Source organism: Mustela erminea, chromosome 6 (genome assembly GCF_009829155.1).
Source record: "Mustela erminea isolate mMusErm1 chromosome 6, mMusErm1.Pri, whole genome shotgun sequence".
NCBI classification, from domain to species: domain Eukaryota; kingdom Metazoa; phylum Chordata; class Mammalia; order Carnivora; family Mustelidae; genus Mustela; species Mustela erminea.
In genome coordinates, this window is record NC_045619.1 from 79,479,782 (window position 1) to 79,495,260 (window position 15,479).

Sequence of the window (15,479 nt, forward strand, 5' to 3'; positions counted from 1 at the left end):
GTCACCATCCGCCCTGTTATTTTGGAAAACTTTCCAAATATTTTATGTTGCTAATCCCCATGTTCCTTTTGTCTGAAATCTAACAGAGTGTACCTCTTTAATATTCTCCCTATTCTGAACCATACCCCTATTTTAAGGCCACATCATTTTCTATCTGGATTATTATATTAACTTCTTAACTACGTTCATGGATACCAAGTCTCGTCCTTCTTCTGCTGAAACTTTCCCCCAGTGGTTCTCATAACTTATAAAATCAACTGTGTAGTTAGTACACATTGTTCTTAATGATCTGCTCTCTGGGAACTTCTTTAACAAGCTGTCATCTCCCAACCTTCATTTAATTTATGTTTAGAGAAAAATTGACTTTTTATTTTTTAATGGAACCAAGATGATTCACCTTTCCAGGCTTCTGTTCATGCTGGTCCCTTCTCCTGAAACTACTTTTCTCTACTTCAGTTAATTCAAATTTATCTTCAAGATTTCCTCAAGACAGTTTCTTGAGGAAAGTTAAAGACTTTTTACTCAACAAATATTTATTTAGAATCTATTTTGAATACGATATTATTTTAAGTACTCTAAGAACACAGCAGTGGAAGGAGAAGAGGCTGATGGAATCGGAATCTTACCAGAGTGAGACAGGTAATAAAGTAAATATTACATTATATTAGGGGTGGTACTTGAAAAAAAAAAACAGTAAAAAGAAGGAGAGAAGAAGGGATTTTAGGAGTGGAGAGTGTTACAATACTGAATTGTAGGAATACTACAATTTTAGTAGGCATTATAATCCAGGGGAAAATGGTGTGGATTCAGGTGAAGGTGGTAGCAGTGAGGTAGTGAGAAAGTGATATTTGGTGTCACCTTTAGATATTTTTAGATATTTAAGATATCTGATAGCTTAGACTGCCCCAACAAACCACCATGAGCTGTGGCTTAACCAACATAAATACATTTCTCTAACATCTGGAGTCTGGAAGGGGGATATCACTGGGTCAGTATGGTCATGTTCTGGTGAGGGTTCTCTTCTGGCTTGCAGATGGTCATCCTCCTCACTGTGTCCTCTTTTGGCAGAGAGAGCTCTAGTGTCTTTTCCTCTTTTTATAAGGGCATTCATCCCATCATGAAAGTCCAACCTTCATGATCATACCTAAACCTAATTATCTCCCCATAGCCAAATATCATCACATTGGAGATTAGGGCTTTATCATATGAATGTTGGGAGACTTGATTCAGTCCATAGTAACATGTATGTTAGAGATTCACCTCACAGAATTTGATGATGGACTGCATGTTGGTGTGAGAGAAATGGAGGAGCTAAGATGTCGCTAGATTTTAGCTGGAGTATCTAGATTATATGTGCCATTTCTTGAAATGATAAAAATTTGAGGTAGGAAGAGAGGCTATTGGAAGACATACTGAAAGTAGTTGGGGATATATTGAATTTGATATGCCGATGAGACTTTCATGTGGATTTGCTAGTCAAGAGCTAGATACTGGAGTTTAGAGGAATAGTCCAAATTGGAGATATATATTTGGGTACATCATTTGAAATCTGTAAGTAGAATGAGATTCCCAAAGGGATGACTGTGTCCCAAAGCTCTTCAACATTCAGTGTTATGGAAGATTAAGAGTAAACAGTCGAGCTGAGAAACCGTGAGAAAGACAGTAGAAAGTGGCCAGGACAGGAATCAAGAAAGATGAAAACCAAGAACCTGTCATTTGGATTTCGAGAAATGGAGGTAGAATCAGTAGTTTAAGAGGGAAAGGAAAGTTTGCTGAGGAAATGTTCTCAAATAGGTAAGAAGTGATGAAACTGAAGCACAAAAGAGGGCTGCCTTAGGTGGGAGGGGGAAATCGTTCACCCACAGTAAGCAGGAGAGAAGGAAAAGTCTATAGGTAAAAGTTTGGGAAGTTTGTAAATGGGGTGATGTGGTAGGTTGTGGAAAAGCTCTTCCAGTAGTTTTTATTTTCTCATGAGATAGGAAGCAAGATCATCAGCAATGAGTAGACAAAGTGGAAGTGTTGGAAATTTTAGAAATTTGAAACTAAAGGAGAAGATGTTAGGCATTTAAGGGTGTGGGGGTGGAAATGAACTAGGGAAGGGCAACAGGATTACTCAAACAGCATGTAGCTTAGTAGTCATGCATTTAAGGGGAGATCAGTCAGAAGGGCAGTATATAGGGGGCCACACTCATGTTGCATGTTGCAACTGGATCACAGGGGAAATGTTTAATCAGGACTGGGTTTTCCCCATCCAAACTGGAAGAAAAAAAAGAGAGATCAGGGAGTTGAAAATGTATTGTATTGTATTGTATTGATTTGACATTGTATTCTCAGGGCCCAGCCAAGTGCCAGGCAAATGGTAGAGTTGTTTGATAAAATGACGAAGGGAGTTGAGGGTAATTGGAAGGGGAGGTGAACCATAAGAGACTATGGGCTCTGAAAAACAATCTGAGGACTTTGAAGGGGTGGGGTGTGGGAGGTTGGGGGAACCAGGTGGTGGGTATTAGAGAGGGCACGGATTGCATGGAGCACTGGGTGTGGTGCAAATGAATACTGTTACGCTGAAAAGAAATTTTTAAAAAAGGTATATAACAGCTAAATAAACAGCAAATAAGTTACCAAGTTCCCCCTATGAACTTAGCAATATTACAACATACAGTATTAAATAACAACCAGCATTTACTGAGCATTTCCTATATGCAGGGCACTTACTAGGTATGTTACTAGTATTATCTTTTAATCCTCACCAAAAAGGAAAAAAAAGGAAACAAAGAAGAAAGGAAAAACACCTGAGAGGCAGTTTTTCACTTTATAGAGGAGGAAATTTGGGCTTAAAGAGATATTTCCAAGGTCATGCAACTGGTAAATGGATGCAAAGAATTTACTCCCAGACAGTCTAACTCCAGAGTCGTAAACATAACAGTGAAATGCTTCCCCAGTGCAGTAACAGTGGGTGTTCAGTAAATTATAATTCATCATCATGTGACTGTGATATAGAGATTATGTACTCATGCATTCTATGTCTCAATAATTATTTTGTTTCTTTCTGTAGTCTATGCACCATACTAGGTACTGGTGATTCAATTGAAATTTAGAGTGTCTGCTTCCAAAATGAACTTCTTTGCCTTTTCCTATAGGTATGCAAGTTCTAGGATGGAAGGTTGCCTTATGTTCTGTGTATATTAGGTTCTGTAAATATGTTTTGATTTTACTAAATCTCTGAATTACTTCCTAGAAAGGCAGCAGGTACAGAAGCTGGGATCTGTGGGTGGGACTTTATCCCTCAACACCAACTGTATGAATTCAGACAAGTCATTTAACTTTATAAGTACATCTGAATTTCATCACTAGCAACAGTGTGAGGCAATTCTGCCTTAACTAGTACAGAATTATAAAAAAGATCAAATGAGACAATTTATGGGAAAATACTTGACAAATTGTGAGAAGAAATTAATGTTAGTTATTACCTTAAGCCCTGCAAATGCTTATACAATTATGTTGAGGATATTAACTTCCGTGTCCCTAATGTAATTGGGGATTTTAAGGTAGAGTCTTATATCTTAGAAGGGAAGCATCTTATAACTGTTTTTATGACTACATTTTTATTAAGGGTCCCCATGGCTCATGCTATTGCAAAGGAATTATGTACTTATTAAGATCTTTTTAAAAAATTAAGTAATTATTGCACAATGCTAGGCCCTTCTCTATACCCTGGCTATCACATATGTCAGAATATTGTTAGAATGTCATTAGCAAATACAGACTTTCTGTTTTAGAGATTTGGTACTTACTTTTATTTTTTCTTTTTAAAGATTGTATTTGTCAGAGAGAGAGAGAACAAGCAGGGAGAATGGCAGGCAGAGGGAGAAGCAGGCTCCCCACTGAGCAAGGAGCCCGATGTGGGACTCGATCCCAGGACCCTGGAATCATGACCCGAGCTGAAGGCAGACACTTAACGACTGAGCCACCCAGGTGTCCCAGCACTTACTTTTAATTTGCATGGAATTGAGATCAATTCTTATTTTGCTGAAAACAGTGTATCCAGCAGCCAGGTAGTCATTTTTACACGCACAGTCTTGCCTCCTACTTCCATTAAAAGGGCATTCATATGGATTTTGTAGTCTGAAACAACATTAGAGTATTTTTAGTATTAGATGCAGTAATTCCCCCATCATGTAGATAAATAGTAAACTTCGGAAATGGGAAGATATATTCTTCAGTATTATAGTGTAAGTAAGTTAAATGAGAAAGAAGTTAAAGTCACTCAAGATTAATATATAGTTCTCAATGGGACGTTCAAGAATGGTTTATGGAAAAGAATTCACTATAGTTCTCCTAGTTTTTATTACTGGTATTAATTTCATTTCTATTAAAATATACCTAGCTCTTAAACTCTTCTCTGTTGTTCCACAGCTCACTGTCAGTATTCTTCTTAGTCAATCTCTGAGCACATGTTAATACTCGAGTCTTCAGTATTCAACAGGCATGGACAACACCTGGCTTAGGTCCTACTATATCCACTTGCTCCTAAATTACTTTGTCCCACTTATGAGATACTCAAGTGTCACTCTGAAAGCTGGAAGTTGTAATTCTCTTGATAGAACATAAAAATGCACAGATAAGCCAAAAAAACTCATACCTAACACCATACACTTCAGAAAAGTTGTCTTCTTCACCTTTGGCCAATGTTATATATTCCTTGGGGTTCACCAAGAGCATGTCAGCACAATAGATCTAAAGGGAAAATGCAAACATTTAGACAAGCTTTTTACAGTCAACAGCCAATGTTACAATCAAATGCAGACTGTCTTCAAAATACCTTTATTATCCTTCCATTGATGTTAAGGTAATAGTCACCGTCCTTGGTAATGTTGTTTTTTACTTGGATTTCTTTGCAGCTTGTAAATGTTTTACCTTCAGGGACAAGTGAATACAACTTATTGACAATGAACAAATTACAAACAGATCATGAATTTAGCTCAGTCACACAAATATTAATATACTTTGAAAAAACAAACATCTTGTTATGTGGAACCTATGACTGCTACAAATATTTACTTTCAAATTTTAATTAAAACTTCCAAGGAACACTTAGGTATTAAGTAGATTTTTAAAGTCTATTACTTACAGTCATTGATGTAACATTTCTTTTGAGCATCTGGTTTTAAACGCTTTAAGCATAAGTTACTGGACAAACCACTTTCAGCCATGCATTCTACTCTTCTCTCCATTGTCCCAGCTCCACAAGTCACTGAGCACTGTGAAGAGTACGGTTTGGCAGTGAAGTATGTAATGGATAAAAGGATACTGGGATCATGACCTGAGTCGAAGGCAGATACCTAACTGACTGAGTCACCCAGGCATCCCTTCATATGCATTAATTAATTATTATTAATTAATAATCATGATTATTAATAATGCATTAATTAATAGTTGTTGATTATTAAGACTACAGATCTTTTATCATTGTTATATGCTAAGATTGCAAAGCAATATTCACTTGCTTTCTATCAAATTGGAAATGGAATATAGTGCCAATGACTTTCATTACTCACACATCAGATTTACTTCTTTAATTAACCAATAAATAGTTCTTAAGCATCTAGTCAAAATGCAAGACACTGTGCAAAACTCTCAGAGGAACAGAAATAAGTCATTAGTTATAGTCCCTGCTTATAAGAAGATTATAGCAAGCATAGAAAAAGAAATATTTATACAAGTATCTGATAGTGGTTTTTATAGACAAAAGGGGTAGGAGACAGCTCTGAGATCTAGTTAGATAGCAGATTACCAGGTATCCTACACCTAGAAAATCTCATTCAAAAGGCTTTCAGTTCATAATTACATACTGACCTTGCTCCATTTCCCCACTTTCCAAGTGGCCACATGCAAACAGCTCCTAAAATTGCATTTGTAAACCTGAGGGGAAGGCAGCACAGGACATTCTCGATAGTCTATAGGCCAAAGTTGATGAAGCTTATATTTCTCAGTAGGCCAGATTGCAACGCAATATGTAATCCTTTGTTGGTAACTAAATCCACAGCTACCTGCACACTGAAAAATACACAATTATAAGGGAGAAAAAAAATGTTCTTAAACTTAACTAGGGCCTACTATTTGCCAGGTGCTTAATATATACTAAGCTATATACTCCGCACAATAATCTTATTTATCAGCTTAATTTGCAGATGAATAAACAAATGTTCAGAGGCATTAGGTAACATTTCCAGAGTTGAGCCAATAAATGGAAAGGATGCAGATTCATGCTTGACTGTCTATTTGTAGTGCCTATGTTTTTTGGTTCTGTTTTCCATTACACTGCTAAGAACAGTTTAATTGGATTGAAGCCTTATCTCCCAGTAGGCACAACTTCACAGAAATGGAACATATTAGGAGTTCTTACCTGAAATAAAGAATAGTTATTAGCCTTAACTTACTAGTAACTATATATAAGTTAACATGCATTTATCTTAAAACCTACAATGTGATATATAATACCACTTGACTAAAATAAATAAGTGATGTAGACATAAAGATCCAAAAAAGGGCAAGCAGCTTTTTGCTTCCGGCAATAATGGAGTGACAAGAAATAAGTTGCCTTCTAACCTGAAGCAATAAAAACATCTGGAAAAAATATAACAAACAACGACTTTTCAGACACTGGACATTAGGCAATGAAGTGATACCTGGGAGATGGAAATAAGAAAGTGATCCTATAACTGCTCTAGTCTGCTAGAAACACAGGGGACAGCAGAGTTCTGACCAGTGCACACACATATGTGAAGACACCAAGTGAGGCCAAAGAATGAACCAACCAAAAGATAGAACTTACTGTATCTGGTACTCATATGGGACTAAATATTCCCTGCAGTCAGACTGGAAAACTTCATATACATGGGATAATAGGTAGAGTACTCAGAGGGGTCTTGACAGAGTAGAGGGGAAATAACCTTAGACCAAATAATGCACTGGTCTGACCTAACAAATCTTAAGAATAAGACAAGAAAAGATTACACTGTTTCTACACAAAATAACTTCATTCTAGAATGAAGCTCATAATGTATACATAGGAATAAAAAATATCCAATAGCCAAAAAAAAGTAAAATTCACGTCTAACATGCAATTAGCTGGCATGCAAAGAAGCAGGAAAATATAACCTATAATGAGAAGAAAAATCCACCTATCAACACAGACCAAGAGGGTAAGTGAAAACAACTAAGTAAGGACAAGTGAAAATTCTGTCCTCCAGAAAAGCAATGAGGAAACTGGCAAAATTTGTCAGAATTAACTTTCCCAGAGCCTTAAAAATTAACCAAAGGCTTCAGCAATCCAGGAAGCATTTATTCAAGAAATAAGGCTAACCTATACCCATTATCCCCTCTCTAGCTCCATAGTAGCCTTCAAAATGAATAGTCCTGGCAACATGGTGAAAACCTGCATCCTGGCCACTACAAGAGAGGTGGAACTGGGTTGGACATCCTTCAAAGCCTCCTTCTCATAGGATTGTCATAATTTGAACTGCTTGGTGGTTTTTTAGAAGATCCTACTTGCAAGGCTGTCTTTATTCGACTTGACTTAGAGCTTGCTTGCACCAATGCTAAAAGCCTTTTCACTAGGGGTGTTTGTTGAACCCAATTAAAGGCCACTGTTTAACTTTGCAGCCTCCAGAGCAGGGATAACAGATGGAGCAAAAAATAGGATAGTCAAAAAAGCTTAAAAGGAAAATCTGGGAAATGAAATGTCTACAACAGCTTTGAAAAGCTCCAATATATTCATAGGAACTAAAAGTCTGTGGATATGCATAAGGTTGTGCACAAGTCCAGGACTTCACACATGCTCAGGAAGCACCTGGGAAGAGCCTACACTCTCATCTCTGACTGACATCTAAGCTATGAACAAAAGCAGGACCTTAAGCTTATGGAAGAGTTGTCAACTCCCTGGCTGAGTGTTAAAGGTGCCTCCATTTACAGAGCTTCTTGGCAAAGGTTGGAGATTGTTTCTAGGTAGCTAAGGAAATCAGTATTGAATTATTAGCTCACAATTATATTAATCAAGCAAAACTTCAGTGACTACATGTGACAAAGGATACAGACTTTACAGTGAGTTTAAAAAAACTCACCAAACAAGCAAACAGCAATAACAATACATTCTGGGATGGAGAAAGAACAGAACTGTAACCAAGAGATTGAATTAATAAAAAAAAACAAAAAAACAAAAAAAAACAAAAAAAAACCACTTCACACAAAGAAAAGCCCAGGACCACAGACTTTGTTGGTAAATTCCATCAAATGTTTGAATAGGAATTAGCATTAGCCTTTCTAAATCTCTTCCAAAAGAAAGAAGAGTAAGGGACACTTCCTAATTCATCCTACACAAGGCCATTATATCCCTTATACCAAAACTAGGCAAAGATGGGCGCCTGGGTGGCTCAGTGGGTTAAGCCGCTGCCTTCGGCTCAGGTCATGATCTCAGGGTCCTGGGATCGAGTCCCACATCGGGCTCTCTGCTCAGCAGGGGGCCTGCTTCCCTTCCTCTCTCTCTGCCTGCCTCTCTGCCTACTTGTGATCTCTCTCTGTCAAATAAATAAATAAAATATTTAAAAAAAAAAAAAAAAAAGATGTTACAAGAAAAGAAAACTCTTATGAATGTAAATATAAAAATCCTCGACAAAACACTATCAAAAAATTCCAGAAACTGGGGGGCCTGGGTGGCTCAATGGGTTAAAGCCTCTGCCTTTGGCTCAGGTCATGATCTCAGGGTCTAGGATCGAGCCCCACATCGGGCTCTCTGCTCAGCAGGATGCCTGCTCCTCCCCCCCCGCCCGCCTGCTTCTCTGCCTACAGACAGATCTCTATCTGTCAAATAAATAAATAAAATCTTTTAAAAAATTCCAGAAACAAATAAAAAGTGTTATGTACCATGACCAAGTAAGATTTATTTCAGGAGTACGTAAAATATGTAGGATTGTCAAATGGTGAAACAACTACGGAAAACAGTTTTGAATTTCCTCAAAAAATTAAGCAGTTACCATAATACTCAGAAATTTTACTTCCAGGTAGTTGCCCAAGAGAAATGAAAACATTCATAAAAAAAAAAAAACTTGTACACAAATGTTCTTAATAACATTATTCAGAATACTCAGAAAGCCAATCAACCCAAATATCCATCAACTGATGGATAAACAAAATGTAGCATATCTCTAAAATGGAATAGTATTCATCCATAAAAAGAAACAAATGATGGTTCTATACTACGTCATGGATGAACATTAAAAATACCATGCTAAGTGAAAGAAGCCATATACAGGAGACCACATATTGTATGATCCAGTTTATACGAAATGCCCACAGCAGGAATATCCACAGACGCATAATAAAGGTTAAGTGGTTGTGTGGGGCTCAGGGAAAGAAAGCAATAAGGAGTGACTACTCATGTGTATGGAGTTTCTTCTTGAGGTGATAAAATGTTCTAGCATCAGATCATGGTGATCTAATGGTTCTACAGACCATCATGGTGATATAATAGTTGCACAAACTTAAGAGCACACTAAAATTCTCTCAATCATAAATGCACATACATAGATGTTAGAATTAGCAGAGAAGGACACTAAAAAGTTATTACTAATTGTATATTCAAAAAGTAGAGACACGAAAGAACTAAAAAAAACTGAAATCAAAACTTCTAAAGAGAAATATGACACTGTCTGAGATTAAGAAAATTAGAGAGGATGGGAATTAATGGCAAATCAGACATCACAGAAGATTAGTGGACTGGAAGCTATCTATATGCTGGAATATTATTTAATAATCAAAAGAAATAAGCTAATGATACATACTGCAACCTGACTGAATCTCAAAATACTTAAACTCATCAAAATAATTAGGAGCCACCTGAGTGGCTCAGTCGGTCAAGTGTCTGTCTACAGCTCAGGTTATGATTCCAGAGGTGGGGGACCAAGCCCTACATTGGACACCCTGCTTGGCAGGGAGTCTGCTTCTCCTCTGCCCCTCACCCTACTCAGGCTCTTACTCAGGCTCTCTCTCTTTGTCTTTCTCGCAAATAAATAAATAAAATCTTCAAAAAAATAATCAGACAAAAAATAGTACATACTGTGTGATTTTGTTTATGCAAACTCCAGAAAATGCATAATATAGGGAGGGGTCCCTCACATAGCAAACAGATTAGCTGGCCTATAGTTCGGAGGGAGAGGGGAAGGAAGTATAAGGTAACACAAGGAAAATTTTGGGGGGGATGGAGATCCTCTTGATTTTGAATATAGAAGTGGTTTTATAGGCGTACACACCCATCAAAACTTAGCAAGTTATATATACACTTTCAATATGTGTGGTGTATTGTTTGTCAGTTATACATCAAAACAGCTGTTTTTAAAAAGCAGGCAACTCCTCAGGGCCAGTCTGCCAAACTGTTCTGCTCATTGATTTCACACTTGCCCCAGCTGACGCTTCAGAACTGAACTAGAGTTTAACACACACGTTGCTATTACTGTCTCTACACCATCCACCTGTCAGTGGTTCCATCCCCTAGACTGACAGGCATATCATTATCTGCCCCCATTTTCAAATTTTTTTTTTAAGATTTCATTTATTTATTTGAGAGACAGAGAGAGGGCAGAGACCGAGTGAGCAGAGGGGAGGGGCAGAGGGAAAAGCAGACTCCCCGCTGAGCAGGGAACCCCCCAAAGCGCCATCCCAGGCCTCGAGAATCATGACCTGAGCTGAAGGCAGATGTTTAACCATCTGAGCCACCCACGTGCAGCCCCTCCACCCCCCTACCCCATATTCAAATTTAGACACAGTTTCAACTGCATCAAATTTGAAACTTGGTTGTTTTTTCCAGAAGCAACATTTCTCAACTTTCTTGGCCTTACCTGTGACGAGTCTCCTGTTACCACAATATACCTGCAGGAAGGGTTCTCACACTTTTTGATCGAAAGAGGTCTGGTTGAAGGATCACAGAAACTCTCATTCACTTGAATGTTTTGTGCATTGGTGCACTTCACTTGCCGATGTGTCTCTTTTTTGGTACATGACGATGAACACTAGAAGTGCAATGACAAAATGAACAACGCATTCTTTCAGGCAGTGTCTTTGATACCTTAGGGGTCAGTACTCACGTTCAGCCACTGTCCTGCCACCCACTGGTACTGGTCGCAGTCCTGCTGCCAACATCGCCGCTGAAAATAAGGCCGGGTGGATGGATCACACATTTCATCAGCCACCCTACCAATGCCTCGAAGTCGACAGTACACATCCCTTTGCTGAACTCCAGAGCCACAGGTCACAGAGCACTGCAGAGAGGCCCCCAAAATTGGAACAATTAGCTAACAAATATCGAATCATGTAAACACGACAAAATAGTGCCATAGCCTATTTTCTTGTTTCTTTTCAACATAGCCTGATATTACATCCGGCACTAGAGAGAAAATACATGCAATTAGTATTTTTAAGAGTATGAAGCATCCATACAAATGTGCAAATAAATTTTCTTTATTTTGCAGTATCTACTCAAGCCTTATGGCAACTATTGACAGGTTACATGACAAGTTCTATCAGTCAGTCCATCCCAAAAGATAACTCTCTATTCTGACTTAAACGTGCTTAAGAACTTTTAAACTCGCTGCACAAGGAAACTACTTTGCTACATTGCTTTTAAACATCATTTAAATCCTTAGACTCTCTGTATCATCTCCCTCCAAGGAACAATAATTTCCAAGATTGTGTTATACTCGTCTTTATGCTTGCAGCACAAACTTTGTACAATTTGAGGATCCAAATATTTGCTAATCTGTTGATTCATGACTACCTTCCAATGGACAAGTGCTTGGGAAGCTGGTTGCGTAAACTGTAAACATAGACCATCTTGTTGTCTTAGCCTCCCCAGGTCTCATTTTCCTGATGTGCACAAAGAAGAGTCTGTATCATTTGTAAAATTTCATAGAACACTTCCATACATGTATTCCTGGTAACAGCTCTGCCTCTGACAAGCAGGGCTGAGGACCTGAGGCTCAGAGATGGTAAGTCACTTGCCTGAGCTCCTAACTCTAGTTACAAGATGAAGGTCAGTTCTTTCTGATTTCAGACACTGAGCTGTCACTGTGCTCCCTGAGGTGGGTGGGGAAGGATTTGGTAACCTCTCAGAGCCTTCCCAGCTCTAGAATACAGCGTCCTATTATAAGAGAGCATGGCTACAGCCAAGAGCTATGGTGCCAACACTAATAAAGTGTGGAGAATGCCCAGGGGTATTTATTTAATTTGTAAGTTCGGTTTTCTCTGCTGCTTGTGATTCCAGAAAGGACTGGAAGACCTACTGAGGAATATCTATGGTCTCATCACTGTTTCCTGTGATACCGTAAGGTCCATTGGGGCATCTGGGTGGCTCAGCTGGTTAATCATCTGATTCTTGATTTCTGCTCCAGTCATGATCTCAGGGTCGTGAGATGGAGCCCCACATCGGGCTCTGCACTGAACAGTGAGTCTGTTTGAAGATTCTCTTCTCTTTGCCCCTCCCCTCTTTGTTCTCCCTCTGTCTCTCTGACTCTCTTGAAAATAAATGAATAAATCTTAAAAAAAAAAAATCGGGTCCTTCACCACGTTCTGAATTTCTGAAGGAGCTCAGAACAATGAATTTATTTTTCTACAACAATAAATGTATATCTGCAGAATAAGTATTTACCGTGAGTGAAAAAATATTTAGATCCCACAATAACTAAGAACTTGGTTCACCCTGTAGACTTGAAATCCTTCTACAAACTGTTGTACCATTTTACTCTAAATGCACTTGAAAGTTTAGAATTATAAACAGTATAAGCAGTGGGTATAAGCAGTAATCACTGTCTTGAAAGAGAATTTATATCTATTTTTTAACCTATGAAAAACAGTATTACCTACATAGCTTATACTTACCTTCGTCTAATGCTTAAGCAGTAGAATTTTGCCCCCATGGAGTGTTTTCACAAAAAAACCCAGCTCCATGTGTGGAGAAAACAATAATTTAGTGTGTGTTTTATGCAGGGCATAATATTAAGTAGACTAAAATGTCTGGAGATAGTTTAGCTTATCTGAACCTCTTGTGAAAATATTTAGCCTATAGAATAAGGCTCTTGCAAATATTTTTCAGGGATAATTTCAGAAATATAAGCTATATTTGGAAAACTTCCTGCCTCTAAACCTGAAAAAAAAATTTCCTGGGAAAACATAATTCACAAAACATAGCTTAGCAAGAACTTCTAGAAGACAAATATAATTTTCTAAAATTCAATAAACCACAGTGTTTACTGATCCTCTGACCATAGCACATGTTTAGAAAAATCTGCTATGACCATGGGTAACTACTATTGTGGATCTCTTCCCTAAAAGGAAAAAAAAAATGGATTACTGCTTGGAAGAAAACAAATATCTTTTTGTTTTTCAGTTTTCTTTTTTTAAGAGTATAAAAAAGTAAACTGATACAATTTTAGATTTGAACAAAAAAAGAGAACATATGGCTTAAATGAAATATTTCTTAACCCAATGTCATCAATAGTGTTAACTGCCAGATCCAACAAAAATGTTTCAAATCTTTTCTTAATTTCATGGACACATTCAGCAGCATTAACCTGCTTCTCTTTGTACCCTGTGAGTGCTCTGAACAGTTTCTCCTATGCATCAATTTTCTAAATCTGTTCTCTCTCTCTCTTTTTTTTAAAGATTTTATTTATTTATTTGACAGAGATCTGTCTGTAGGCAGAGAAGCAGGCGGTGGGGGGGAGCAGGCATCCTGCTGAGCAGAGAGCCCGATGAGGGGCTCGATCCTAGGACCCTGGGATCATGACCCAAGCCGAAGGCAGAAGCTTTAACCCACTGAGCCACCCAGATGTCCATAAATCTGTTCTTTTGATATCGACATTTACATTTGCATGTATTTGTAAAAATGTTTTATGTATTTACAGAAATTGCATGTGCTTTCTACATAGGTCAAGGGCACCTCAAATTCAATATTTCCAAAGTAGAATCTCTGCCTGGCCAGGTCCCCCTACAGTGGTGGATGCTGTGAAGACACAGTTACTCACTCCTTAGTTGAGTGACTTACTAGCATGAATTCTCAAGGTACACCTCTAAGTCTAAAACATGTACCCTTATTTAACAGCTTCATAGAACTACATACTTATAAGCATGTTCTGTATCATCTTTTTTAAAAATCCAGATAGCTAATGTAAAGCACCAACACTGCATAATTTAATTCAGACAGGATAATCAGTCAAATATCCTATTTGTATGTAATATACTATAACACTGCAGAGACTGGCACCTAACAGACTGGACAGTGGAATTGGAGAAGGTGAATTTTAGCCAACCCACAGGTACTGTAGCCATTTTAGCTATTGCAGAGCAGACTTAAAGAAATGTTAGAATGTGTGTTGCAAAAATAAGTTCACCAAACTGCTATTTCATAAGCCACTTATAATGCAAATGGGAAGTGTTCTCTCTTTGTGCATTATTTATTAGTTCTTATTAAGATTTAGGTCTTGAGGGGCACTTGGGTGGCTCAGTCATTGGGCGTCTGTCTGCCTTTGGCTCAGGTCATGATCCCAGGTCCTGGGATCAAGCCCTGCATCGGGCTCCCTGTTCATCAGGGCACCTGCTTCTCCCTCTCCCTCTGCCACTCCCTCTGCTTGTGTTCCCTTTCCTGCTGTGTCTCTCTCTGTCAAATAAATAAATAAAATAAAATAAAAAAGATTTAGGTCTTGACAATGGGAGGGTATGTGATATGGTGAGTGTTATGAAGTGTTTAAGCCTGATGATGCACAGACCTGTTCCCCTGGGGCTAATAATACATTATATGTTAATAAAAATAATTTTTAAAAAAGAAATTAATTCTAAAATTGTATGACAAAAATCATCATTCTTAATGGTTCAGCATCTTAAATTCTGGGAAGATCTAGATTAAATTCAAGACATAATTAAGGAAACAAAACCCGTAAGATTAATATTTGAAACAAAAAGTCTTCATTTTAAGATCTTATATATTCTTCATGTTTTATATAATTTAGCCAATTAAAATAAGATGCTACTTTTTTTTTACTTAAAAAAAGATTTTGGTCTTGATTTCCACATAGTTATTTGTAACTGTGGCTTATTTCAAGAGAGTCAATCGTGCAGCAGTAGTATTAGCAATATAGGGCATTTGAAGTTAGAAGTGACTTTAGGAATACATAACTTCAATTTCTCTTCAGTTTTGAAATTCCTTTTATAGCAATAGTAAACGAAAGACCACCAAACCTACCCATTCTTTCCTACCCTCAATCCGCGTACATTCACTACATCCTGAAAGTGGTCATTCCATTTTTGGGTGACCCTAAGGCTAGCGAATACTCAGCTATTCTGAGCTGAAATATTCTTCTTTAAACGTTTACCCATTGTCCAGAATCTGTCCTCCTTCCCAACAGAGAGCAAATCCATATTCACTTTCATGGGAGAAA

At 37.8% G+C, this 15,479-nt stretch overlaps 1 protein-coding gene across 1 annotated transcript in view; it reads right to left on the minus strand.

The window, feature by feature from the left end:
- Positions 1-15,479, minus strand: part of ADAMTS20 (ADAM metallopeptidase with thrombospondin type 1 motif 20) — a 190,771-nt gene that overhangs the window by 34,917 nt on the left and 140,375 nt on the right. Inside the window, exons 30-36 of the mRNA XM_032347934.1 lie at positions 11,136-11,309; positions 10,890-11,060; positions 5,854-6,054; positions 5,129-5,258; positions 4,820-4,914; positions 4,640-4,734; positions 3,989-4,122 (exon numbers count right to left, since the gene is read on the minus strand). Coding sequence (XP_032203825.1) covers positions 3,989-4,122; positions 4,640-4,734; positions 4,820-4,914; positions 5,129-5,258; positions 5,854-6,054; positions 10,890-11,060; positions 11,136-11,309 — 1,000 coding nt within the window. The remainder of the gene's footprint in view (positions 1-3,988; positions 4,123-4,639; positions 4,735-4,819; positions 4,915-5,128; positions 5,259-5,853; positions 6,055-10,889; positions 11,061-11,135; positions 11,310-15,479) is intronic.